The sequence below is a fragment of the Buteo buteo genome, chromosome 10 (assembly GCF_964188355.1).
Source record: "Buteo buteo chromosome 10, bButBut1.hap1.1, whole genome shotgun sequence".
In the NCBI taxonomy this organism is placed as follows: domain Eukaryota; kingdom Metazoa; phylum Chordata; class Aves; order Accipitriformes; family Accipitridae; genus Buteo; species Buteo buteo.
This window is the reverse complement of record NC_134180.1, coordinates 11,501,387-11,528,813: the sequence shown is the minus strand read 5'-3', so window position 1 is coordinate 11,528,813 and position 27,427 is coordinate 11,501,387. Positions and strand designations below refer to the sequence as shown.

Here is a 27,427-nt window from a genome sequence, read left to right as displayed (position 1 = left end):
GCTTTGACCTTTACCCCAAGGTTTCCCAGCAGCGCACCTCTGTAGCAGGCAGCAATGATGGGATAGGGAGGCCAGAAGCACTGCAGCCAGCCTCCTGCCATTTTGACACCCATGTCCCTTAGACACAAGCTGTCATCTTGCTGTCAGTTGCGAGGAGTGCAGCATTCCCAGCTCTCGACCCCAGTGATGGGAAAACAACGTACAAACAGCGCTTGAGCGGGGAATCTGGCTGTCCCAGGGTGACTGGGCACAGCCCGCTGGCTTTCACACGACAAAGTTACTTTATTTAAAGCTGTGGTCTGACATTCCTTAAGGTTTTGCTGATCCACATCTTAAATGGAGAGAACGCAGACAAGCTGTATAAATTCTGTGGTTAATTTAAATGTAATTTGTTTCATGTGCAAGAGAAAAAAAAGAGAAAAGAAACCAACAGGACAACGTTTCATTATTTAAACATATTTTATTTCAGCATAAACAATGCTGGTATTTATTTAAACAAATGCATATATTTACTATTCAAATATTAAAATATTTGTTTAACCATACAACACCACTTGATAAGCAAACAGAATCTACCGCTTAGGGAGACCGGGCTACAAAATTAGAAGGCAAACTTAAAAACTAGTCATTTTTTTAAAGACCACCGCGACCTGCAGGTCACTTCCACTGTTCCTCAGTTGTGGTCAAGAATTTTGACGCGTTCAGGCGTCAGCCCTTCTGCGAGCTGGATCGTTTCCGACGGGCCGCAGCCCCCGCTCTCCCAAGCCGGCACTCCCACCGCTGAACCCGAAGACCGACCCCCAGCCCCCTCAGGCCGGCAGCGGTCCCGGGGCAGGCGGCCTAGCTCGGGGCAGCTCGCGCCCGCGGCCGCTCGCACGCCGAGTTCCTCTCGGCCGTCAGATCCGCTCCCCCCTCATCCCAGCGGCGGCCGCCGCCTCGCCCGACCAGCCGGACCGACCCACCGGCCGGCGGGGTGGCGGCGGCGGCGAGGAGCGGCCCGTCGCGCCCCGCGCTCCGCCCGCCCTGCCGCCGGGCCGCCCTGGGCTGCCGGCGCTCGCGCCGTGTCAGCAGGGGGAGGGGCGCGGGGCGCGCGCCCCGCGCGCGCCCCCGCCCGCTCCGCCATCCGCCCGCCGCCGGAATGTGGACGGCGCTGGTCCGGCGCTGAGGCGGCTGCGCGGCCCGCCGAGCCGTGCCGGCCCAGCCTCCCCCTCCCCTGCGCAGAGAGCCGGTGGCGGAGCCGGGCGGAGGACGGGCTGGAGGCGGCGGCGAGAGCGGGGAGGAGGGCTCCGCTGCCACCGGTGAGTGCGGGGGACGGGGGCGCTGCTTCGGGCCTCCTTCGCCGGGGTGAGGGGAGGGGGGGGTCTCGTGGAAGGCGGGAACGCTCCTCCCGCTGCCTCAGGAGAACCGGCGGGGGGGGGGGGAGGAGGGCGCCGCTCCGCCCCACCCGCCCCGTGTCACGGGGTGACAGTGCCCGGTGACCTGAGGTGGCTTCCTCCTTCGGCGGGCCCTGCCGGCGCGGCCGCCGCCTCCGGGCCGCTGCCTGCCCCGGCCCCCCTCACGGCGGTGGAGGAAGGAGGAGGCACGAGGTGCGTGGCCGTTCGGGGGATGGTGCTGCTTCTTCGTGTTTTCTGGCGTTTGTGTGGGTGCGGGGGGAGTTCCCTGTGCGCGGCTGGGCGCTGGGGTAGTGCCGCTTGGGAGGACCAGAGCTGGAGGAAAGCGGGGGATTTAAAAAATGAAGTTGTTTTCGTGGCGAGGGAAGGGAGAGGGAAGTGTTCATCACCCTTCCTCCTCCTTCTTAGGAAAAGTGAAGTCGCTTCCCAAGAGCCCAAACTAGCAGAGTACTGTCCTAAATCTGTGCTGTCTACATAGATCAGGTGCATGCACGTTTTGGTTTTTTGTTGGTTTGCTGTTCGCTATCTCCTCTTTTTCCCTTTTTTAATTTTTTTTTTTTCAAGCCTCCTTCCACAGTTAGGCCCTCCCTAAGTGTGATCCGGTACAAAAATCCTCATCTTTAGATAGAGTACTTCAAAACCTGCTGAAACCAGCTGAAATGGGTATGGCACTCTGAATGAAATGGACTTGGCAACTCTGCTCGTTTGTAAGTTTCTGAAGTGTGGCATGTACTTTGCTCTCTCTGTCACTCTTTCAAAGCTGTGTTGTTAAGATTGCTTGGTTTTGATAGTGTTGTAAATAAATCATAACTTACCACATTTCATAGCTGCATGCATGTATGCATCTGTTCTTTTGTGTGAAAGGGAAAACCAAAGATTTCAAGTGTCAACTCTTCTTCAAAACCAGCCACAAATAAGAAATAGCTTGCTTAGGTAAGCGTTGCTTTTCTCTTTCGCTGTCAAGCTGTAGTCTCACAAAGGTGACTTTTCAAATAAAACTTTGGAGGAGGGCAACTGTCCTTTCTCTCTCCAAGGAGAGATCTTGGTGATGTTACAGGCAACGTTTTCTTATGCCTTTAAATTCAGGAAAAGTACCATGGCTTTATTTGACCAGATCTCTGTGACATAGGCCAAAATCCTGAGTGCCTGTCAGACCGATGAATGCTCCAGATCTTATGAAGATCTCCTGGGAGCATAGGATTAGTTCTGCAAGATATGCCTGTGTCTAGGTTTTAAGTAGGACTGTAGCCAGTACTGTTTGTTTATATGGGTTATAGGGTATTAATGATACTAATTAAGAGGTTAGTTTGCAGTTTAAATTTGAAGGGACTATAAACATAGTTATGCATAGTAAGCCCAAATTGACTCCAGTGTTATAAGAACTGAAGCTCAATTGGAACATTATTGGTAGTACTCTGCAGTGGTTTTTTTTAGGATGGTTACAGTGAAATGTACTGCTTGGTTAAAAATAGCATTCAGTCCTTTAAAAAGTGATTTGCAGATTAAGGTTTGATAGTGTCAGTAAGGGAAGTGCAAAAAGGGCATAATGTGGCCTTCTGTGGAAACCAAGCTCCCGGTGTGAACTCCCTAGCATTTGAAGACAATCCAAGTTGGCACTGCTCCTTCCCTCGTGTCATCAATGGGACTTCCACAGCCAGGAAGTGAGTTAAGAGAACTAAACTGGTCAAAAAGTAGTACTTTTATTTCTTTTTTTTCCCTCCCCGAGCTACTTTTTGGTTAGAACAACTTCCTGAACCAGCTCACTTGCCTGGTCGTATGGACATTGTCTCAATCCAGGGGAGGAAGAAGTGTGTTGGTAGGGAGGAGGGCATAACTGCAGTCCTGATATGGTCACGTAAGTTGTGATGGGTGATGCGCTTACCTGGGTCATGGTTTTCTGGTCAGTAAGTTAATATAAGAAGGTGCTACTGCTGAAAGAAGCTAACCTGTGTTTTTGATTGGCTTGTGCCACTTGTGAAGGTAGCAAATGACAGTAAGGGTGGTAGGAGCTCTTCTTTTTCTATCAGTACTGGCTTACATTGATTATGAAGCCGTGGTGTCGTTTGTCTTTTTTATTTACTTTCGGCAACATTAAAGGGACTAGTGCTTTTTAAGAGCCGCCTCTATGTCTCTATTTTTCTTCCATGTGTCCACAGAAGTACCTGTGGTTTTCTTCTACTCTCTCCTTTGCATATGCTTTCTTCTCTCTAAACTTTTTGTTGATTTATTAATTTCAAGGAATAATCTGGGCATTGTTAGATAGGGGCTTTTGTAAATTTATTCAGATCTAACTTAAAAATAATCAGTTGTATATCGTAATTACCTCTGCTATAATTGGAAGAATTTCAAACTTGACTGACCTTAGTAATTACACACCTTGTGATTTCCAGTCTAGGTTAAGTTGTCATTGGATTATACCCATTTTATGTACCCAATGGACTGATATGTCATATTGGCACTATTGATCTTGGTATCAAAAGCAGCAGCACTCTTAAATGGATGAAAGAATGTGTCGAAGTGCAACACTGAACGTTTCTTTTGTCTTTTGACCACTAGCTATACTAATCTTTCCTGTAATAGCTCTCAGTTTCTCCCCATGAATTTTAATTTTGACCTTCTAAGTGAAAATTAAAATGCACGTTTCAAGTATTAACACTGAGCTTCATAGAGGTGTCGTTTTAATGGAGATTAAGATGTTTTCAAGTATAATTTCATAAGAGATGTTTTTTGAAATTCATACCTTTGGCAGTTTGTTCCACCCTCGATCTTACTCTGTTACACTGGTACAGCTGTTAGAGGAGTCATTATTGTAACCCGGATTGCTGAAGGGATTCTTTCTTCCTTAACAGAGTCCTGGTTCATAAGCAAAGCCTGACATATTTGAAGAGAGTTTGAAATTGATTTATTTCACCTTCTTCTGTATTTTTAATTTAAAAAAGAAACAAAACCAATGTGTAGATTATTAGAAAATACCGCTGTGGCTTTTAAGGTGTTTACTTAATTTAGATATCAGAAATATCCCAAGAGGGGACTTTGTGAAGCTGAGAGAAAAAGTGGTTAGTTGGTTGGGTGTGACTGTTTGTAAACAGTATGTAAATAAGTAAATTGGTTTCCAAAACCTGCTTAGTTAAATAGATTACTCTGAAAGATGAGTAAGGCCCTTGTGGAAAACCTTTACTATATTGTTTCTTTGGTGGAACGTTTCTTATTCTTTGGAAAGAATAACAGGGACAAAGGTCTTTCTAATGCTTTTAAGTGGATGGAGGAAAAATTAGTTTTTGCCACAAAGTGAGATGGGTCACAGCCCTCTGCTTTCCTCTCTTGTCATCCCTGAAACACAAATGAGGATATTAAAGGTGTGGCTTTTTTTAGATCAAGTAAGCTTAAAAGTGTGAAATTGTTCTGAGACTGAAGACTTATGTTCCCTAGTTATGGGGAAAGCACAGTGGTACAAAGGGAAGTAAGGGCAAGTAGATAAGAGATGTTTACATTTTTGTGTACCACATTGGGTGCATACTTACTATAGGTACAGGACAACTGAAAATTTTTAATATATGATTAGAAGTAATAAACATGATGCAAAAATAGCTGAATGAAAGTTTATGAACTAGAATCATAGGCAGATGAAATAATAAATTCATGAAATAGAATAATTTAGGTTGGAGGGAGCTTCTGGAGGTCATCTAATCCAGCTCCCTGCTTAAATTAAAGCAAAAGCAATTTAGATAAGGTTGTTCCAGCCCTTAACACCTTTCTGGGTAATCTATTTCCATGTTTGACTACCCTCATAGTGATTTCCATGCCCCCACCCTCCTTTAAGCTACTTGGAATTTACTTTCAAGCTTAAGTCTTTTGCCTCTTGTCCTATCACTGTGCACTACCCAGAAGAATCCAATTCTGTCTTTTTGGCACCCTTCCATTAGATAGTTGACAGCAATAAGGATTCCTCTGAGCTTTTTCTTTTCAAGGCTGAGCAACCCAGTTCCCTTAACACCTCATTGTTCCTCATATGTTCCTGCCATCTGGCCAGCTTGGTAGCCTCCACTGGACTTGCTCCAGTGTGTCAATGTCTGGCCAGTACTGGGGAGCCCAAAACTGGACCCAGTACTCCAAACGCAGTCTCACAGGTGCTGAATAGAGGGGATGGATCCCTTCCCTGGACCTGCTGGCTAGACTTGTGCTAATACAACCCAAGGTGTGCTTGGCCTTCTTTGCTGTGACGGTACGTTGCCGATTCATCTTCAACTTTTTGCCTGCTGGGATCTTCAGGTACTTTTCTGCAAAAGTCGCTTTGTGTCTGGTTAGTGTCCAGCCTGTCTTGTCGCATGGGGTTATTCTATCATGGATACAGGACTTGGCACTTGCCTTTGTTGAACTTCATGAGGTCTTGCCAGTGCATTTCTCCAGCCTGTCCAGGTCCCTCTGGGTAGGAATCCTGCCCTCCAGAGCATTGACCACATTGCCCAATTTGGTGTCATTGGCAAACTTGCTGAGGGTGCACTCAGTCCCATTATGCAGGTTATTGATAAAGACATCAGATGGTGCTGGTTTCAGTGGTAATCCCTGAGGGATGCGACTGTAACCACTTGTTATTGGACTTGGTACTGCTGGTTGCTGTTCTTTCAGCCCAGCAGTCCGATGAATTTCCCAAACACCTCATTGCTTGCTTACCCAGTGCCTGTCTCACCAGTTTGGCTGTAAGGATGCTGTGGGAGACTGTTGTTAATGGCCACCTGTATTCAATGCTCTTCCATCATCTGCTAAGCCAGTTATCTCCTTGCTGTAAGCTATTGTGTTTATCAGGCATCACTTGCCCTTGGTAAATCTATGCCAGCTATTCCTGATCACCTTCTTGTCCGTCTTGGGCATAGGAATAGCTTCCAGGAGGATTTGCTCCATAATCCCCTCATGGACTTAGGTTAGGCTGGCTGATCTGTAGTTGCCTGGATCCTCCTTCTTGCTCTTCTTGAAGTTGGGTGTGATGTTTGCCTTTTTTCCAGTCATGAAGAACCTCCCCCAATCTCATGGCCTTTCAAAAAGTGGTATAGAGTTTGGTATCTTGGTGACATTGCCTAGCTCTCTCGGGACTCTCGGATGTATCATGTCTGATCCAACTGACTTGTGTGTTTCCAATTTCCTGAAGTGCTTCCAAACTCCATCTTCCTCTTTTGGAGGTAATTCTTTACTCCAGCAGACTCTGCTACCAGGCTCAGGGGTCTGGGATGCTTGAGGGCAGACCTTACCAGGGAAGACTGGGGCAAAAGAGGTATTGAGTATGTCAGCCTTTTCCATGTACTTTGTTACCAGGTCCTCTGTCCCACAGAGCAGAGAGCACTTCTTCCTTAGCGTTCCTTTTGCTCCTGATGCAGAAGTTCATCCTTGTTGCCCTTCATCCCTTGTCAGTTTTAGCTCCAGCTAGATGTTGATTTCTCATAATGCCATCCTTGCATGCACAGGCTGCGTCTCTGTGTTCCTCTTGGGTAGCCTCTCTCTGCATCTGCCTTCTGTGTGCTTCTGAAGCAGAGATCAAAACTGTTTCATTTTACCCTTTCGTATCTAGAAATGTGTAAAACTTTCAAAAGAAATTTTTTGAAGTCTTGGTTAATAAATGATTCTAACCTCAGCATGAAATGTTTGAATGAAAGATGTCAGTTCCTCCTAAGCAAGCGGTAAGGACTATCAGGCTCTTGTGATAGGGGAGTAAGTCCTGCCTAAAATGTAGAGTGCAACTTGTACTGTGGTGCCAAGGAGACAAAACAATGAGAAAAATGAACCACACCTCTCCCCCCCCCCACCCCCCAGCTAAAATAATTAACTCCAAGTAGAAATTTACAGCTTCAGTGTACGCCCTTCCCTTTTTTGTGCATTGTAGATGAAAAGGAGATGTTGGTATTTAGCAGCAAGATGGTTGGATAAATATTTAACTTAATGCAGTCTGTACATAAGTGCTTTCAATTGGAATTAATTTTATGTTTTTCTGTTGATGCATAAATCCATTTTAGAAGTCATTGGAATAAACCAAAATTTTGGAAATGGAACCATTTTCAATGAGTAGTGGGGGATTGTGGTGGGTTGACCCTAGCTGGACGCCAGGTGCCCACCAAAGCCGCTCTATCACTCCCCTCCTCAGCTGGACAGGGGAGAGAAAATATAACAAAAGGCTCGTGGGTTGAGATAAGGACAGGGAGAGATCGTTCACCAATTACTGTCACAGGCAAAACAGACTTGACTTGGGGAAAATTAGTTTAATTTATTACCAGTCAAATCAGGGTAGGATAATGAGAAATAATACCAAATCTTAAAACACGTTCCCCCCACCCCTCCCTCCTTCCTGGGCACAGCTCCATTCCTGATTTCTCTACCTCCTCCCTGCCAGCAGCACAGGGGGACAGGGGTTGGGGTTTGGGGTCAGTTCATCACACATTGTCTCTTGCTGCTCCTTCCTCCTCAGCGGGAGGACTCCTCACTCGTCCCCTGCTCCAGCGTGGGGTCCCTCCCACAGCAGACAGTCCTCCATGAACTTCTCCAAGATAAGTCCAACATGAGTCCATTGCCTGCAGTTTCTTAACTGGTATAAATGTTCTGATTTCTGCTGATTGACTTAGTAGTACCAAGATAAAGCCTTGGTTATAGGCTCAGGTATGTCAGTTACTGGTGTAACTTTTCTGTCTGAATAGGTCTTTGGTATCTGTATGGACTAGAAATGTTTAGCAGGGTTGGGAGTTCTGAGTTGATTTCTAATATAGTAGAAAGGTATTTGAGTGGAGTTACATTTCTATGCAAAACAATGCTTAGTAACTACAGTAGTTAATGGTAAAATTGCAGTCTGCATATTTGCCTTTCAAATGTGATCTTTCATTTTACAGCAGGTTACTGGCACACTCTTAAATAGTGAAGCTTATTACTAGTGATGGTGGACAACTCCCTGGCTTAATTGCTCAAATCTCCCATATGATTTCTAAATAGGAAAGAAAAGGTCAAAGGGCAGAAAAAAGAAAAGCAAAAGGTATTTTTAATAACCAGTAAATTGTCAGTTAGAACAGGATTTCAGTCAGTGACTGAATCTAAGAGTGGATCTTGAAGGCCATTTGCTAAGTGGCTGAGGATAATTTCTGTGTTACTCTTGAGCTTAGAAGGGAAGTAACTTGCTTGATGTTATATAGTAAGTCAGTGACATGAGTGAGGAATGAAATGGATGTGAATGTAATTGGCAACAAGGTCCTTTCTCAGTGCTTCCTATAAAACTCATGTAGTAGTAATCCTTTTAATGTAAGGAATCAGTTTTGAGTAACTTACCATTCATGACCAATCCCTGGTCTTTTCTTGCAGGCAAATACAGTTGTCAGAATGTCTCTTACATTATATATATATATATGTTTATTCTTTCCTCACCATAACTTCTGTATGGCAAGTTTGTATTGCAGGATGTGATGGTATAAGTTTTCAGAGGACAGTTACTTAGTAGTTATGGAACAGTCTTGAAGATGCACTTCTTTTCAGTGATAAGTGATTTGTAAACCTCTGTACTTTCAGGGTGCTGAGCTAATATAAGTAGTTGTACTTTGAAGTATAGCTGACCTTTCTGATTAGATCATGTCTGTTGTATGTACCTTAAGACACACAATGAGATTTTTTTGGGGTAGGAAGCATATTGGAGATGCTGATCTGTTGCAGCTGTCCATGCATTTGATAGGCTAACCTTATTTTTTCCTATTGGAAGGAAAAAGAGTGAGAGTCAAGGCTTTGTCCAAGAATCCTATCCTAAGGATTGACTTGTAGTGTCAACTAATTGTTCAGTTAATTTTGATAATCTCTACTACTATTTAGGGAAATAGATCCTTTTATTGTAAGTTCGTTTCTATCTTAACTAGAAATGCGTCTCCCCCCACCCCCTGCAATGTTTTATTTAAAAAGTAGTTACAGTGAAATATGGTGCTTTCCTATTCAGTATGATTACTCATGTAGTGTTATGGCCTTACAGTGGTATAACAGTGGCATGTCTCCAGGTATTTTTGAATGTTTTCATTATAAATTCTATAGCAATATGCCCTTTATGAAACTTTTCCAGTGGAAAACAGTTCAAAGTAATCCAGTTTAGATACAGTGACTTGGTTACTGCACTTCGCAGAGAACTAGAGTCTTGTTATCTACTATTTCAGCATAGTAAGATGGTTTAAATTTGTGCTTTTGTTGTGTATGCAGACTATTACTGTGTTTTTTCTGAAATTAGGCAAAGTGATTTTGCTGAGGTCCACCGATTTGTTCCAATACACATATTTGTGTGTTGTGTACACCTATTGCATACACATATTTGTATTTATAGCAAATATGTTACAATAAAAAAAAGTATGTTACTTTTTTCTCTTTGTTGTCTAACTCTTTATTCCCCTCCCAGAATTTTAACTTAGGATGAAGGCTCTGCTATGTCTTTTCAGTTCTCAGGCCTTTGCAGGCAAATCAGTGTGGAAATAAAATGCAAATAATCTTAATCTAATGCATTGTCTTTGTGTGTGTGTATTTAGATACAAAATACAAGATACAGAATTTTCATTTGGAAGTAGGTGGAGAAATTCAGTAACTGTCTAAACTTTTAAAATAAGCTTGCAAAAATAATTTGGAGGTTTTTTTTTGTACTTAAATAAGGTACTGGTGTATTTCCCCTTATTAAGAGTTCGAATGCTGTAAACTCATACTTTTTTCACAGGAGCCTGATATATTTTTTTTTTTCCCCAGATGTTACTGAGAAACAAATACTAGATTATATGATTTAGACTGAGCCATCTGAAATGCATATGGGAGAAAAAGGATTTTTTTTTTTCCAATTCTGTGAATCCTTTGTTTTATTTTGTTCCACTGATGTATACTTTCATTATTTCCTGTTATTTTGAAAAGAACTCTTACAAGTAACTTCTTGGTGGCAGTGCTGCATAAGCAATAGCTGTCCCCAGTCCTAGTTGCTTGTTTTTGTCTGTATTCTATGCATTTATTGTGCTAACATAGGTGCTTGTGTAGTCAAGTGTTGAACTGGCTGAAGAAATGCTCTAATCCTCCTTTCTTTCTCTGGGGTTAGATGTCAGTCGCTTACGCTGCCCAATCTCTTTCAGTGTGTGACTGCCTGGATGCTTGTACAATCTTAGCAGAGAAGGTGGGAAGAATTGCAGCTTTTTTAGGCAGCTCTTCACCTCCTGCATCTTGAAGGTATTACTGAAATTATCTGTAGCTTGTAAGTATAAATATTTTCAGCTTCGATTTAAGTGTTTGTGAGCATTGGAGTGCTAAACAGCAGTGGAGTTGAAAAAGAACTTTTTGTGTGTGCCAGCAGTTGGTCTGGGAGTAAAACTTGAATTGGAACTCAGATCAGGTGGTGCAGCAAAGGCTAGCCCTTGGAGATATTAGTCCTTTCAGTTCATGTAGAAAGAGTTTGTGTTTGCTCATAGATGTACACTTCTATCATAAAAAGGTATTTTTATTCCTATTATACTTGATCCTAGTTGTTAATAGTTAATGATGATAATATAAACTTCCAAGAATTTGGGAACTGCTAGCTAGACTTCTTGGAGAAACTGTTCAATGATTTCGAGGAAACAAGTAAGGAGTGAAAATGACTAAGGGCACTGTAGAAAGGTCTTTAACTGATTTTTACATTGTTCTGAATGTTATTGTTTATTGCTATAGGGATGTATAAAAACTGTGAGGGAAGAGGGGAAAGAGTTGATTAAAATGTCCAAGAAAATACTTTGTCAAGCCCCGGAAGTGTAACGTGAAGTTGGAAGTTCCTGATAGTTGTTGTGAGTGCTAATTTGCCTTTGACCCTTATAGCTTTCCTTTTCTGATTCTTCTTTTCGTTCATCATTTTGAGACATCAGAAAGTGAGACTGACTATAAAGGCGTCAGACTGAAGTGTAGTTTAGTATCTATCTAGCTTTTGATGGTAGCCAGAGAAATCAAAGGGTATAAGACGACAAATAAAAGAGATCCTTGTTCCAACAGACTCTCCCAGTTTCCCTCCCTGACCTCTGTGATTCTCCTTTTTGTTCTTTCTGGTTGTAAGTGAACTCCTGGGATCTTACTGTGGAGTATGGAAAGAGTAGTTGCATTATTCTGTACATTTCCCACAAAATTCATGTGAGGTGCCATAATAAGATTACATTCTTACACTGTGTAGGTATGCAGTTAGTATCTGTTTTGCTGGGGCTTCTGAACAGCTGACTCTTGATTTTGCACAGCTGGGGCTTGGGTGCTTTGTTGGGCTTGCTGAAGACTCAGCTTTGAGCTGGATGTGTGGTGGAGTGCTGGTGCTCATCTAGGTTGTACATCATATTTTGGGTTTGGATTCCTTGTATTCTAAACAGTTTACTTATTCCATAGGTTTGTCCCTGGTGGTGCCAGTTTTAGCCAGTCTGACGCTTTGGCTCTGAGGTTGTTTGGAGTAGTCCACCTTTGGTAGTTGCAATCTCTCAACTGTGTGTTTGTCATTTTGGTAGCTTGTACTGTGTTTAGGGACTTCATAACTTAACACTCTCCCTTAATGGAGGCCCAGGTAGTATGCTGAAATACTGTTGTGGAAAGGGTATGCTTATGTAACTACTTAATAGAACATGACCTTTTCTTCACATTTCTCTGAATTTTTTATTTTAGATTAGTTGCCTGTAACTTCCTCCCTTTACTTCCAGAAGCAAAAATGTTTTGTGGAAGTATTTACTATGTAAACATTGATAGTAAGCTTTCATATCTGCATTTAATGACAACCATGTATCACTTGTGTTGAAACCAATAGTAAAGCATGCTTGTATTTGGGAGGCTATCTTAAACTTTGAGAAGCAGAGACTGTGATTTAAAAAAATAAGAAAATTAAAAAAAAGAAAAAAGATATAGCAATTGCAGATACAGCTTTTTGGCTTCTCAGGATTTCTTGTTTTACGCAAGCAGGTGAATTTATCAAATTAGAAATATGATATAACACTTAATTCAAGCTACTCTGGATAGCCTGTTTCAACAGGCAAATGCTGGTTTTGTTTATGGTTGTTGGGTAATGTTAGAAAAGGTGATTGATTTTTACAAGATTCTTGCAGTTACACTTGGTGATGATATGAGCAACTATATTAGATATTTTAAATACCTTTTCCCCAGCAAGAGTTTATTCTATGATTTTATAGACTGGTCCAAATTAGCCTGAGGCTTACACCAAATATAATCAACGAGAGTCATTCAATTTAATAAACAAGGTGCATAAGATCTAGATAATGGTGATCTGGCCAAGAGGCTAAGTTATTAAAAAAAAAAATATTTTTGAGCTGGTTTTCTTTTGAGTCCAGTGATAGTTTCATCATAAGAAGGATCTAAAAAGTCTTTTTGTCATGATGTTTTTAACATAGAATTTATTCTTTAAAGCAATTCTACTTGCCAGATTTGATTACTGGAAAAAAGCTGCAAAAACAACCCAAAAACTTTCTTTGGCAGGTGCAGATTAATTTACCTACTGAAAACTTTTCTTTCTTGTAATCATTGGTTAAAGGTGGCTTTTTATGAGTGGCTTTTCTATAATACCTTGAGATGTACTTGTTAGCTGTTTCAAGGAATTTTTAAAATAAGAATGTAAAATAGTTATCAAAAGATCATACCTGTCTTTTGATTACATGGGGTTTAATATTTTTTTTTTAAAGTTATTTTTCCTCCTAAAGGATTAAAGAAAAAAGTAAATTCTGATCATTATGGATGCCTGGGATGAAAAGAAGAGAAATTGTGTCTTAGAAAAAGGGCATGTGTGTCCTTTCTATTTCCCATTTTCCTTTTCAGGCAGTGTGTGGAGGAAATACTGAGCTTAAGAAATTCTTAAGCTTTCCAGGGCTTGGTATGAAAAATGTTTTGGAAGGGAACATTATGCATAGCATCTTCTGAAAATTAAGGTTGTATGCAATCTGCCAGTGTGAGATTATGTATACACATACACGTGCACACACCATTCTTGGGTTAGAATTTGACGGTAACTTCAGGTAATGCAACAGAAATGCCTGTGTGATTCCCCCCCCCCCCCGGTACTTGATCATACAGCTTTGAAGGGTACTTCCTTTAGGTCAAGTAATTTTTTTGTCAGAATTATAAAATATTCTTAATAGTTTATTAACTGAATGAACAGGCTTTTGTATAGGGGTTAGTTGATTTTTTTTTTTCATACTACTTTTCTAAGCAGTAGTTCTTCCTTGAATTACAGAATAGATTTGGAATAATTTGATTAGTGAAGTTGATCACACAGAGAAGTCTTGTCAAAGAACACGCTGTCATTAAAAAAAAAAAAAGTTCTGTTTCAATTAAAGAAGATGCACATTATTCCTTGGTATGTGTCTTTCAGAAACTTTCATATACACATCTCATACCAGTTCCTAGAAGAGTTTAGGTACTTTCAAAAACTTTAACAGTGATCTTCATGTTGAGGCCAAACCTTGTTTTTTTCCTTTTGATCAATGACACGAGTAAATTGTTTTTATTCTTCATACTTTAAATGGAAAAAGCAGAAAGTGAAGGAAAGCCTTCTTTTATTTTTTATTCTGTTGTGATTAGGGAGGATAGAGTGGTGTATTAGTACCAGGTATATCTGATTACATACTGACCTGTTCTTACCAATGGAAGATCATTTTTCTATTAAGGAAACAGTATTATTGTCTTTTATGAATTTCCATTCTCCTTTTTCTAAAACCTATCAAGGCCTTTTGAAATTAGCAATAGAGCTGCATCACAGAATATATTTATAAAAACTTGCCCTAGGAATGTGGAATGCTGGCAGATTAGTTCCGGCATGCAGAGGGCATTAAGAATTTACTGGTCAAATAAAAATTAGAATGCTAGTTGAACTACTACACTTCATCATGCATAGGACTAAGAGAGACAATAGTTACAAAGAGGGTCATTTGGTGTGGCTTTTAATTGTCATGTACACTTTTCTATATTTCTCAATTTCAAGCAGTTAACTTTCAGGAGGTTTTACTTTCAGTTAATCTTGGTCTTTAAAATAACTGTGATTCTCTCTCCATCTTTTCATGTTATAGCTAAATACTTAAATTTTCAAGTGACAATTTAAGATCTTAGCTTGGATCCTAAAGGATTTTAAGTGTATAATGTATGTGGAAGTATTTATTTTTAACAAGAAGCTTGGTTTTGTTTCATGTTATAAAGGAAATGTTCTTCCTTATAGAGTATTGCATGCACTGTTGAAACTGTACAGTTTTGATAGTAAAGCAGTAGAAGTCTAGATGGCTATCAAATCAAAACTCATAGTCCTTGTGATTTTGGAAAAATCTCTTAACTGAATAATAAAAAAAAAAAAGTCTGGTGTGGTTATTCATTTACAATTCATGACTGCCTTTGACAACTACTAGAATGAAAGACTTCAGATCAAGAAAAATATCTAAAGAAAATGAGATTAGAAGAGAGCATGAAACATCCTCTAGTCCATCCCACAGTGCAGTGCTGGACTGACTATAGTTTAACAGTTTTTGAGAAATATTATGTGAAATAGCAATCTCATTGTCTGTGGTTGGCAGTATAAAGGTAGTTTCTGTGGTTCAGAACAAAACATTGTGATTTCAGGTGAAATCTGCAAACCCTAATATTCCCCAAATGCATGTTGCAAATCTCAAGATAACAATTGTCATAATTTACTATGCTGGCTTAGAGGAACAACTCTGAAGGTAGTCAGGGCTAGGCAATGAATCAGGATTTCTTGTGTGTTTCACTGACATCGGAAGTGATACTTCTTAAGGTATTTGTTTGGCAAAGAGAAAGATTGGCACTCAGGATCACTACTGCATTGTAGCATACTGCTGTTCCATATGGTGTCTTTTGCTTTACTTCATGTAATTCTTACTGGAAATAATAGCTTGTGGAGGAAACACCTGGTTGAAATATTCAATATATTTAATGGAGAGAGGTTGTTCCATTGGCTAAATTAGACCAACACTTATTTTCACTATGAAGGAATACACCATGAAATAATCTCTTTAAAACAATGATTGTCTTATGCTACTGCTTTACTCTGGAATATAGGTCATTATATTTTTGCGTGAGTGGCTATACAGTTCAGTAAATCGGCTGGTGCTCGGTTTCAATTTGAATGCTGCCTGCTGGCATCACGTAGCAGTGAAAAAAAATAAGTAAACCCAAGTTTGTCAAACTCCAGCTATGAAAAATTGGATACTCTTTGTTGCTACTTTGTATTTTTCAAAGTTAAAAATTAATTGCTGGCTTGGGAACCTGAAGTGTTAGTGTTTAGTTGATGACAGGGAAAGAATGTGAAGGTGTACTAGGGTTGCGTTATTTGCATTGTTCGCTTTATCCTTGAGGCAGAATGAGCTACTGCACTTAAGCTACTTGTTTGAAATTCTGGTAGACTACTGAATAAATCTGTTTGCCAGAACTTGATGTATAAGTGTGATTATTTTTTTTTTTTAATTTTTTTTTTCCTTCTTCTGTAAGATACACATGAAGAGTGGTATCTTCCAGTATCCACAGATACACATCTCTGGAGTAGCAGAAGTTGTCTTATTTACACTTACTTCTAGGTTGTACTTTTTGGAAGGGGATAGAGAGAAGAGAGATTTTTCTTTTACTTGGCAGAAAATAAAATGTATTTCCTTAAATTGGTTAAACACTAACTGGATTAGCTAGTGTTGATTATAGTTGTAAACAACATAAATGAATATGTGTCAGCAACAGGTATGCACGCTAGTGTAATCTATTCTTCAATTGATGTCTCTTATGCCACTAACTTCTGTGTATGGACAAATCTTAGGCCTGAATAATTGTTTAAATAATTGTTACAAAGAATCCCTCCAAGCCTTACTTTTAACTCTGTTTTGTCTTGTGTAATTTATGTGTCAAGTGTAACTTGTCCTCCATGACTCTTGTTTGCTCAAATGGCACAAATAAAAACAGGAAGTACCCAGCTTGATGGGAGGCTACCTTCGTAGCTGGGAGCTTACCTGATCTGGACTGATACTTCATCTAGAGTTCATGATGCTTCTTCCACCCGATATGTAAATTTTAGGGGTTCAGGTCAGTGGGTTTGTTTTTAAATTTGCTTCGCATCTTCCTTCATGCCTTTGACTTGCAGTGATTGGTGATCTCTGCTGAAGAGGAGACATGGTGCTTCTCTGTTTGGCTGTAAATGTCAGCCACTTCCTTGCCTGAGTCATGCTCCAGTTAAGTACCAACCACATGCCTACCGTTCCTCTAGAAGTGTTCTTCACCCTGATGATCTTAAAGTTAAGATAAATAAAAATATTTTCCCCCAAGCAACTCCAAACTATGAATGTTTGTAATGTTTAAGTGGTTCAGTGGCTTATGCGTAATCCAGATTCAATTCAGGAAAGCTATTTCTCTCCTTTATAATGAATGTCTCAGTGTTCATAATGTGATGTGTTTAAAAAATGCTGGTTAGAATTTGAGATGTGGATGTAGTATGTTTTTGAAGGAGAGCAAACATTTTGTTGTTTATATAGTCTCTTTTGATTCTGTTTTCCTTAAATTGTTATTCCTTGGCTATAAGATTGACGTGTAAAACCAGTCTGCAAAACCTCTGTATCTAGGCACCTGGTACAACAATTAAAAACAGTTTGCTGTCCATGAACAGACTAGTAATTTGCTGTTGCCTACGCAGTAGATGTTTGCTCTCACTGAGGAGACTGTTGCCAAAATAAGCTATGTGGTTACTTTCTAGTTGTGGAGCTTTTTTTTGTTTGGTTGTTTTTTGTTTTTTGTTTTTTTTTTTTGATGTTGGGTTTGTTTGTTTTGTTTGTTTTCTTTGGAAAGACTCTTGTTCTTAACATTGCTTTCCTGGAAATTAGAAGAATTTTTATATACATATACATATATTTATTTTAAAATATAGTAGTACAGCAGTCATCTCTCTGTATTAGGTTGATCTTAATCTTGGGAAACAGTATCAGTAAGCCAGTAAATGCTTGTTTGTTTTTTTTTCCCTTATGTGCTTTACATTGTCTTTTACTGCCAGAGATAAGACACTGGGAAACAATTTATGGGTAATAAAACAATAGTTTGTATGAACATAGAGACTTAGCTTCCTATATAAAGATTACACAAAGAGAAGTTGAGATTAAGGATAAAACTGTAGTGCTGTTGTTGTCAGTGAGATTTAAACAAATTGATTTTATGACACCTAGGGTTTTCTTCTGCATATGTGTCCGCTCAATAGAGAAAAGGGTTTTGGGGAAGATGGTTAGCTGTACTGTGTCAATGTACAATATAATAAATTTTACAACGTTGTTTAGTCTTTTAGTGAAAAGGTGTCAAAAAGGTAAAGCTTCATGTATTTGAAGCATTTGTTAGCTTTCTGGGGAAGGTATGCCTCATTAATGTTAGCAAGCACATAGGAGTGAGAGCTGTATGCCTCATTAAAGTTAGCAAGCTTATGGAATGAGAGCTATGGTAACACATAGTTCTGACACATTTCTTGAAAGTAAAATGCTGTGGTCGAGACAGTTGTGTGTTTGTGCGTGTATAACTGCCAGCATCTGTCCAGTTTCCAGTTCCCTAAGCAGCAAGTTAGAATGTAACCATATCACTTCAGTAAACTAGAAATCTGAGTGTGTAGCATCTGTGATTTCAAGTTCAGTTAGCTTAATGCTGTTTTGCTGTCATGCATTGTATTGTGTAGCTCAAAAAAAGGGAATAAACCATGCTTTTCAGTGTACATTTGTACTGCAGACATCTGTTAGCAGAAGGTGAATCTCTGCATAGCTGTACTGGACCTTCCTCTTCAGAAAGGTCTCGGAGATTCTCTTGAGGAACCTTAGTTCTGAAAATAGGTAGAACTTATTTACCAGTATCTTATTTGGGGTTTGAAATCATCAGAAAAACTATAGGGCTGTGAAAGGCTATCTTTAATACAGGACTCAATTTTGTTTGCCTGATAAAAGAAATATGAATTAGCCTGCTCTTGATTGCCTTCTTTAAGAAGGCAAGAAGCTTCCTTTTAAAATATGGGTTTTGTTGCTTACTGAAAATAGATCAATATTTGTATTGCTTGTTTGTTGTCTTTCCGTAGCTCTACATTTTATAAATTTTTTTGTTGGTGGTGGTTATAATGCTGAAATAAAATGAAAAAACATTTTTTTTTTTTCCAAACCAACAGTGAACTTGAGCAATAACTTTGAAATGCACACAAACTGGAAGTAAATCCAAAAATGTCTGGTAACTGCTTCAGAAGACTGGTTCATGTAAAAATTGGAATTTACTTTTAGGGACCAGTTTGATGAGGACATTTTTGAATCTAATCAGGTCTGCAAAGCAGCTCCCTTCTGGAAAGTCAGTGACTCTACCTTTGATTCTTTTTCTCCTGTGATAGTGACTACGTTGCCAGCAGTGCCCTGTCCTGAGCTACTCTGCCCAGCAATCACATGGACATACATCACTACCTAGGTATTTTTGTTTCAGTTCATGATGTGTTTTAGCAACTCTGGATATAATACGAAATACATGGAAGAGTTAGGGAGGGAAGGAATTAGGAGCATTTCTGTCCTGTGTCCCTTACTCTGATTCAGTGCTGAATCCACCTGGGCCTTCCAGGATTGCTTTCTTCTCCTGCTCTTCAGCCACTTAGGCTACTTTATAAAGGGAGCTGCAGTGAACCTGGGATGCCTTTTTGGAATGAAGTGGGGAAGCTGCTGGGTTTGGGCCTCCTAAAGCTTAGTACTCTACATATGTTTAGTAAGTTCCGGTCTCTGGCCCCAAAACACCTATATTCCAAGTATTATGGCTTAGTTAGCTTTTATCCAGGACTTTGTATAAGCAAAACACTGGGAACTGAAGTACAGCAGAGAGATTAAGTGACTTGACCAAAACTACACAATAAAGTTTACAGAGAAAAGCAATAGCTTTTCTTCAGTCATTATGGTATCCCTATAGCTTAAAATATTTTTCAGCGCAAGATCCACGCCCCCCCCCCCCCCCCCGCCTTTTAAAACTAGGTAAGTCTGATTAATTACTTTGTATCTCCAAAATCCTTTGGTCTGAGAATCTCTTTGTCAGAAAGCCTTTTCTGAAATTGTTACTTTAAAACATTTTAATCCTTTTATCATAGTAGGCTTTATTTAGCTGAGTTTAGAAAAATATCCTCCTGTGTATTTGTTGCTGGGTTTCTGATTTTCTTTTTTTGGTGTGGTATTGTTAATCAAAGTGTGGAGGAAAAATTATCTTCTCTATAGGAAAGAGCATGACTGTTCAAGATACTGGGAAGTATGTACTACTACCACAAGGAAGTAATTTCTACAAAAGAAGTATTTCTTACTGTGAAGAGAAGTCTCAAAGCACAATTTGTTGTCGTCTTTCTGAAGGCATTGTTGGAAGAGCAGTTCTGACTCTTGGCTCTGGTGGTTTAGGAAGTTTCCATCTGGTCTGAGGTGTCAGCCCTTGGAGCAGTGTTGGCAGAACAGAATGTGTATTCACACCTTGACCACATTTGTTCATTTGGAACTAAACTGCACTAGCAGCTTAAACTAAGCTGCTGGGCTTCATGCAGAAGTAGCTGAGGTGCATTATGTTTGCTGACTTTCCTGTCCCTGACTGTCAACCCCTCTCTGCTGGTTACTGCCCTCCCAGTAACTTTAAACTGATAAAGCAGATGCTAAACCTCTTTCATCAGTATTCTGAGACAGCATGCAGCTCCAGGATTGTCTGCTGCTAACTGGAGGGAATAAACTTAACATGATTGTAGACTGTACAACTGTCTATATGTGCTGACTACTGCAATCAAGAATAAATTCTTACATTCTTAACTTTCAGCTTTTCATCAGAAAGGATGATTAAAAAAATGAGACTTATTTGAATTTAGTAGTAGGGATCTGTTCTTAGATTTTGTACATGTCTAATAGGTGACACTGTCATTTGTTCTTTACCTTTTGTAGGAAAAAGGGGAGTTCGAGTGTATAAATTGGTAACAAGTAAAAAAGGAGTAAGTCCTCAACAGGACTAAAGGTAACAACAAAAGGGACATGACATAACCATCTACTGACTGGAGGTGACTGGAAAGTCCAGAATGCATGTCTCTCTTGTTACTACAGAACAAAAAAAACCCCTTCAGATGTTCTACTTCTTCCCTTCCCCAAATAACCTTAATGCATGATTCTTTCAGAGAGGTTTCTATTCTTTTTACTGCTTTTCCTCAAAAGTGCTTAGCTGAAGTATTAGATCATATGCCTTTATAAGGTAAAAATAGAAACTTTCCCTCTAAGTAGCTTACTACTTAATATGGTATAAATCTTGGTAATCTTCATGAGACTATGTCATAGTCTTAAACTCTGACATGAGCTTTACTCAAGATGTTTAATTTAAAAAATGACTTGATCATGATTTTTGGTACTTAGTTTGTCTCTGGCATTAAAAACTTTTTCATCAAAGACTGATCGTAAAATACTGTGTCTAAAGCTTTTGGTTTCTAAATAGCATGTGACTAGAATGGGGGAGGAAATGAATAGTCTGTTCACTCTGAGATTTTCATTTTTAGTACACACATTTTCCATGAAGGATCTAGAGCACTGTTATTAATTTGTTATATGGCAAGTTCTCTAGCATGGACATCAAGAGACTGTCTTAGCAGAAAACCTGAGTGGTTTGTAGACTTGTTCTTGTAACTGTACCTATGTGAGCTGAAGAGTGTAGAACTGCATTCTTCTGTTTGAGGTATTTGCTTCCTGAATGTCTGCCCTGTTTGTGTTTTAGTACTAAACTGAAACTAATGTGGCTTTGTTTTGAACTGAAATGGGATAGAGGGCATTCACTTGAATAACACTGAAGGCAGGTTGGAGTAGGTGATAATGAAGGGCTGGAATTAGGGATTCTGGGGTGGTAATTTATTCAGCTAACAGTGTTGTGTATGGAAAAAGGTATGTGTCTGCACTGGATATGGTGGTTTAAGCTGATTGTAAAGACAAGCTTGGAGCACACTCTTAGGGACATTAAAGGTCTTGCAACTCAAATGTAATTGCAAGAATGTGTATGGTATGCTTTTAAGTATCTGATCTGAATGAGAAGCTCAGTGCAGTCATCTAATGCTTATAATATTTCCTTTGTCTTTCAGATCAAAATTTAGGAAGTAGGAATTCTCTTAAGCTGCCTTTATCCACATAGGGCAAGAACAAATACTTTCTACACCAGTTTGGTTCTCTAGTTGCATGACAATAATTTTCTTTGGCTTCACAAATGTTATTTTTCCCCTGGTTTTATTATTAAAATACTGCTACAAAAAACTTTTCCTAGTTCACAGTGTGCCTGTCAGTTCTTGGCTGCAGAAAGAACTGGTGATACACTAATGTTAGCAGCTTGCATTTGTCTTTTGGTAATTCATATAGTAGAACCATCTATATTGGAGTTCTGCGTTACTCTTCTGTAAGTAAGCACAAAAAAATAAACTAAATAGACTAAACCACAAAAAATTGTCAAAATAGCATATCTTGTGATCCCTCCTTTCTGCAGATGTGCTAGAAGTAGTGGTGGGGCTTCATCTTTGTCATCTTCAGTAAGTCCAGCAATAGGTATGGGGTGGGAGGGAGAAAGGCTTCTGGTAGAGTAGGTCTTTGCTCCTGATGTGACTGATGGTCATCCTCTGCTGTTTTCTCTGATGGTGGTGTAACTGCAGAGCTAATGATTGCTCAGGATATGCTGTATTTGGGGAACATAATTTTATGTCCTTTCATTGCCTTCAAAGAGCGCTATAACAGTGGACCGTCACTTTTATATTGAGAATTTACTTTGAAATGAATATTCATTTTGAGCTAGACTTGCTGTTTATTGCAAATAATACACAAGCTCTTCAGCAACATTTTTACAACATGACATTTGTTAAAAAATACATGGAGTTAATGAAACTGTTTATAACATACTTAAAATCTTGTGTATTAAAACTTTGTCTTTCTTTTGCCAGGAAGATCTTTAAAGCAAAGATACTTTAAAAAAACTGAAACAAAACTTATTCCTGTGGTGAATCCACTACCTAGGCTTGGGTGGAGTTCAGGTTACATCATCTGTCTGAAAAATGTTCATGCTTAGTCTGGCGATGTGAAAGACAACAGAGAGCACTAAACTGCTAATCCAAATTTGTAATGACTCTGAATATTATAGTTGTTCTTTAGTGGCTTTTTTATAATGTGAATCTTCTAACAAGTTTTTATGCTATACAAGTCAGTTATCTGAAGAACTTGAGTTCTTTAGTTATTCCTGGATTTCTACATATAATGCCCTCATTGGGTTGATGGGTAAAATTGTGGCTAGGTTAGGGAGAGGGAATATCTTTTTGTAGAGTTGCATGTATAAATGGTTATGACAAAGCCAAATCTTTGAAAAAGCAAAAGTGTGTTGACTGTAGTTTCCAAAGTGATACAAAATATTTTTGTTTTGAAAGTAGTCTAGTTCCCACACTTAGTTTTTGGTCCAAAGTTGCTAAACTGCCTCTTGTGGCTAGCATGCTAAGTGTAGTGCCTGTTAATACCTGTTCAGAGTGGTGGTGAACATGTACGTCTTTGTTGTTTTTAAGTGCTGTTTTTGTGGTTCCCTATAGCTAGAGCTTAATTTGCATTCATTTGTTGATCACTTGGTGTTTTGGAACTGTAACTGAGAAGAAAGCGTGGCACAGTTCTGCACCTTGGTATGGGCTGTTAAAGGCAATGTGAAGCTAAACCTGCCCTTGTTCACCAGTCACAGAAGACATTTGGTTGAGCTACCTCTCTTTGGGCACTGTCCAGCTGTGCAAAGGTGATGATAGCAGTTTTTCCCCCATGCTATATGTGACTCTTCTGAACTCTGAGTCTTAAGCACAATAAATCCCAGCACTTATTTTTCAGGAAACTGAAATGGAAATAGACTGTATCTGGAAGTGCATGCTATTTATAAAGTCTATCTGAAAATATATTTTCTCATTTTTAACACAGAAAATATAAAAACATAGATCCATTTAAAATACAAAAATACTAATATACAGTGTTCTTCATTCTAGCTGTTCATTCCCTAAGGAATCAGGGAAGACATTCTGAATTAACATAGGTGCTACTGTCTTTATTTGGTGGATACCTACAATAGCTGTCCTCATTCTGAAGTGCTAGGAATAGTTTTGGTTCTGTATTTGTATATGAGCTTGTAATGTATAGACTGACCATTGTTTTGCCCTTTTTTTTTGTTTCTAGATTTATTTTTTGCTGTGCGGACAAGGGAAAACTTGTTCACAGTTTCCATAATATTTATAGTTGGTTATGGTGATTTTGTTTGTTTGTTTTTAGTGGTATGGTTAATTTTAACTCTGTTGCAGATGATTTCAGAAAAATTTGCTGAGAAGGATGTGATTGTGGTTTAGAATCATCTTTGGCTTCATCACCTGTAGATATAAAGAATAATAAAAACTAACATAATAGATTGGTAAATATGTTTTCAGGTGGAGAGCATACACTTTGATATGCAGTTTTTCGAAAATTAGTCTTCAGGTAACCTGTATTGTCACACAACCTGCATGACACTCTGCATAAGAAATATACCTGTGTGAGGGACAACAAAGGGCAGGAATTAGGGAGGTAGTGGGAGCAGACTGGAAGATTAAAAACAGGGGAAGTGGAAGCTCTGAGGTGAACTTCCTTATATGTTATCTATACACATAGATAACAGCCACTGCTATTAAGTCATAGGATTTTTAAACACGCCCTAAAAATCATACTTGCTATTTAGAAAAAGATTCCTTATACCAATGAAATCAGAGTTTGAGGAATATAGTATAATGCATTCATATAACTTTAAGTATTATATTATTCCACAATAACTTCATATTACACCTATTGACATATTGGTTACAGCTTCAAAACTAATTATTTAATATTTTTCCTTCTTTATTAGGTTCTTGTGGCAGGAGGAGAATACTGACCTAAGATGGAAGTCAAAACATCATTTAGCAAAGCCAGTACGATTCGTGAAACTGTATCCACATTAATTAATGAAGACTTCGTTCTGGTTCATCAGCAGTCTGAGGACACCTCTGGAAAAGATGAAAAACCTCAGCTAAAGGTTTACTATTACTTTATTTTAAATGTGTAGTAAGATTTGTATTGATCAAAAGATTGCAACTTCTTTTGAATATTTAATTAAAGATACCTATGTGTGCTTGAGGAGACTCTTAGACTGTAATTTTTGTTGTTGCTTATTACCAGTGAAATTAACAGCTCAGATTAAGCAAATCTGTTTAAAAGTGGTAGTTCAGTTTTTCTCTTAATAACTTCTTTGGGGGTCAGCTTTGTTAGTATTCTGTGGATTTATACATTAGTAAAGGACTAAAAAGTTCTTCTCAAAAAATGAGCTTCACATTAAAGCTTGGGAAATACTCTTTATTTAGGGATCAGAGACTCTGAATGTTGTTATCTTAAAAGCACATAATTAGGCTGCATAGAAATAGACCACAGAGGGTCTCGGGTTTTAGTTTTTAATTTAGTTTTCCTGCTTAGTGCTACTTTAGGCATGACTAAGACCTTTTCTAAAAGCTTTTTACCTCTAAATAGCAGAATATTTTAGCATTTGGGTGACAGCTGATTGGTTAATTACAAATTTCCCCACTTGAGTTGCAGTAGCTGATTTACTGGTTTTGGTCTGCTTGGAACAATAGGAATTTGTTCCCCTTGAAATGACAATAAGTACTTAGTCTGCAGTTGCATAACTGTTTGGCAGTTATTTACAACCCATGATTTTGGTCTGTATTAAACACTAGTTGCTGCTTTAGTAATTGTGTCTGAAAAGAGGCAGGTGAACTGGAGGTAGAATCCATGATGCAACTCTATTATTGGCCATGGGGTTTTTTGGTCTGAAAAGCTGGTACTTGTGAAAGGCTGTGGTTTTGGGTTTTGTTTTTTTCCCCTGGAGAATGTGTCTCACTGTTTTCTTGCCATTTCCTTTGACTTGCATCCCTCCTATGTGTGGGACAATTGGTGAAACAACTGAAATGGATTGGATATGACTAAAAGTAAAATTTTCTTTAAGATTAATGTTTAACAAAGTCTGTCGATCTTTGTTCTGAATGGAGGATCAAAACACACAAACATGTTTTAAGAGATATCTGTAGTTTTTAAATGGATAGTTGTTGGATTAGCAGTGAGAATATGTGCATTATATGTAATGGGATGGGACACTGGACTATATTTGATTTAATTTTGTTGATTCTTCGTGTGTTGTCTTGTTCAGCAAAGTTTCTTAACTTCTGCAACAAGTAAGACTATATGTTTGAAAAATAATAGTGAAAGTAAAACTACAAGTACATTTAAAAAAATGTCATCTCCTTCTTCTTACAGGTGTTTTCAAATGGAGATGATCAGCTGGAGAAGGCAATGGAAGAGATACTGAGGGATTCTGAAAAAGACCAGAACAATTTCACTGCTCTCCAAGAAGGTTTCAGTGATGCAAGCAGCCAGGCAGCTGGAGATGGGTCAGCAGGTCAAACAAATCAGCCATCTTTGCACCTTGTTTTAGACCCTTCTACTACAGGTATTGCTAAAGTGCTTCCCGCCTCAATGATATATGGCAGTTTCAAGTTAACCTTAAAATGAACATAAAGCTTTCTGGAGCTTCATTCCGAAACTATACTGGAGAATACCCTGGGGCCTCCTCTCCTTTTCTGATTAGTTGAAGATTATAGACAGGAATAGATTATCGTCAGATTGATACACTGTGCTGCTCTGTTTTAGTCAAGATAATTTTCATTTTGTCTTCAGCTGAAGATGAGTTAGGACTAAGTATTATGTAACTTGCTGAATGGACTGTATAGTTGAGGTGGAGATGCTACTGATGGAGTACGAGAAGTTTCAGGGCAGCGTTCATTGATGTTACTAACTGCAAATGAAATATACCCTGAGCAAGCTGATAAACTTTTCAGCTCTGGTTCTATCACCAGGTATCAGTAAAGACAGCTTTAGATTTGATATTTGCTAGAAATGATTGTTGGACTTATATGGCATTTGAAGTTTTGGTGAAAAAGGGAGGACAGAAAGCTTTTTATGTAAACTATATTGTATATATTTTGTGTAAAATACATTGTAGCTTTTATTTATATATATATATATATATGGAATGCAAGGCTTTGTCCATCTCTGTGGGCTTTGAATTAGCATTCTTTTTCCCTCAGTAGTATGCAGAGGACTTCTGTGTCATTGTGTCAGATAATTCCCATAGTATCTGTTTGGGAAGTGGAAAAAAAAAGTTTTTTGTGGTAGAGTAGGATAGAGAGTTTATGCATAATGGAAACACTCTTCTCTTAATTACATGTATGCTGTATTTTTGAGAAACTTACCTTACTGGCTCCCTGTTTAACATGCTTCAAACAGAACACAACCATTAGTATGAACGAACAAAGAAATACTTGTAGATACATTCTGCCCCCCCGGAATAATGCAATTTTGCAACCTTTATGATGTGTTATGGAAATATTAGGTATAGTAATAAGAAATAGAAATAACAGGGCAGATTGCTTAGAGAGGTTTGGAATGTCTGTCTTTTGGAGATACCAAAACTCAGCTGGACAGGGCCCTGAGTAACCTGATACAGTTTTGAAACTAGCCCTAATCTAACCTGATCTGTCCTTGAGCAGGAGTTAAAGCTAGATGACCTCTAGAGGTCTTTTTTCCAGCCTAGATTACTCTGGTTCCATACTTAACGAGTTTTTCTTCTACCTCTCTTCTTGTTTCTCAAGTGTCAAAATGCTTTAAAAAAGCCCACCAGAAAACAACAGTAACAGCAAAGCTCCCTCAAGGTCGCCCCTGTCCATAGTAGTGTGATGGTGGAAAAAGAATGCTTCTTTTCTGCTGAGTAGAGGAACAAACAGATAGCCTTTTTCTTTTCTCCAGCTCCCTGATGGTTTCATGCTGTTAATACAGCTATCCCAGGAATGTGAACCACATTTGGTAGTTCTACACAAACTGCAAAGACATGGGAGAAAAGAGAATTAGAGGCATCTTTATGCAAAATGATGAGTAGGAATTAGAAGGAGGTATAAGCAAACTAAAGAAAAG

At 39.0% G+C, this 27,427-nt stretch overlaps 1 protein-coding gene across 5 annotated transcripts in view; it reads left to right on the top strand.

The window, feature by feature from the left end:
- Nucleotides 1-661: 661 nt before the first annotated feature.
- RABGAP1L (RAB GTPase activating protein 1 like) overlaps nucleotides 662-27,427 on the top strand; it is a 262,912-nt gene continuing 236,146 nt past the window's right edge. The window contains exons 1-4 of one of the 5 annotated variants that reach the window (XM_075038618.1): nucleotides 662-1,298; nucleotides 1,956-2,098; nucleotides 24,276-24,443; nucleotides 25,715-25,907. In XM_075038618.1, coding sequence (XP_074894719.1) covers nucleotides 24,309-24,443; nucleotides 25,715-25,907 — 328 coding nt within the window. In that variant the 5' untranslated portion in view covers nucleotides 662-1,298; nucleotides 1,956-2,098; nucleotides 24,276-24,308. Of the gene's footprint in view, nucleotides 1,299-1,371; nucleotides 1,587-1,955; nucleotides 2,099-10,515; nucleotides 10,590-24,275; nucleotides 24,444-25,714; nucleotides 25,908-27,427 lie in introns of those variants that run through there. The other 4 variants (XM_075038614.1, XM_075038615.1, XM_075038616.1 and 1 more) reach the window with 4 other exon arrangements.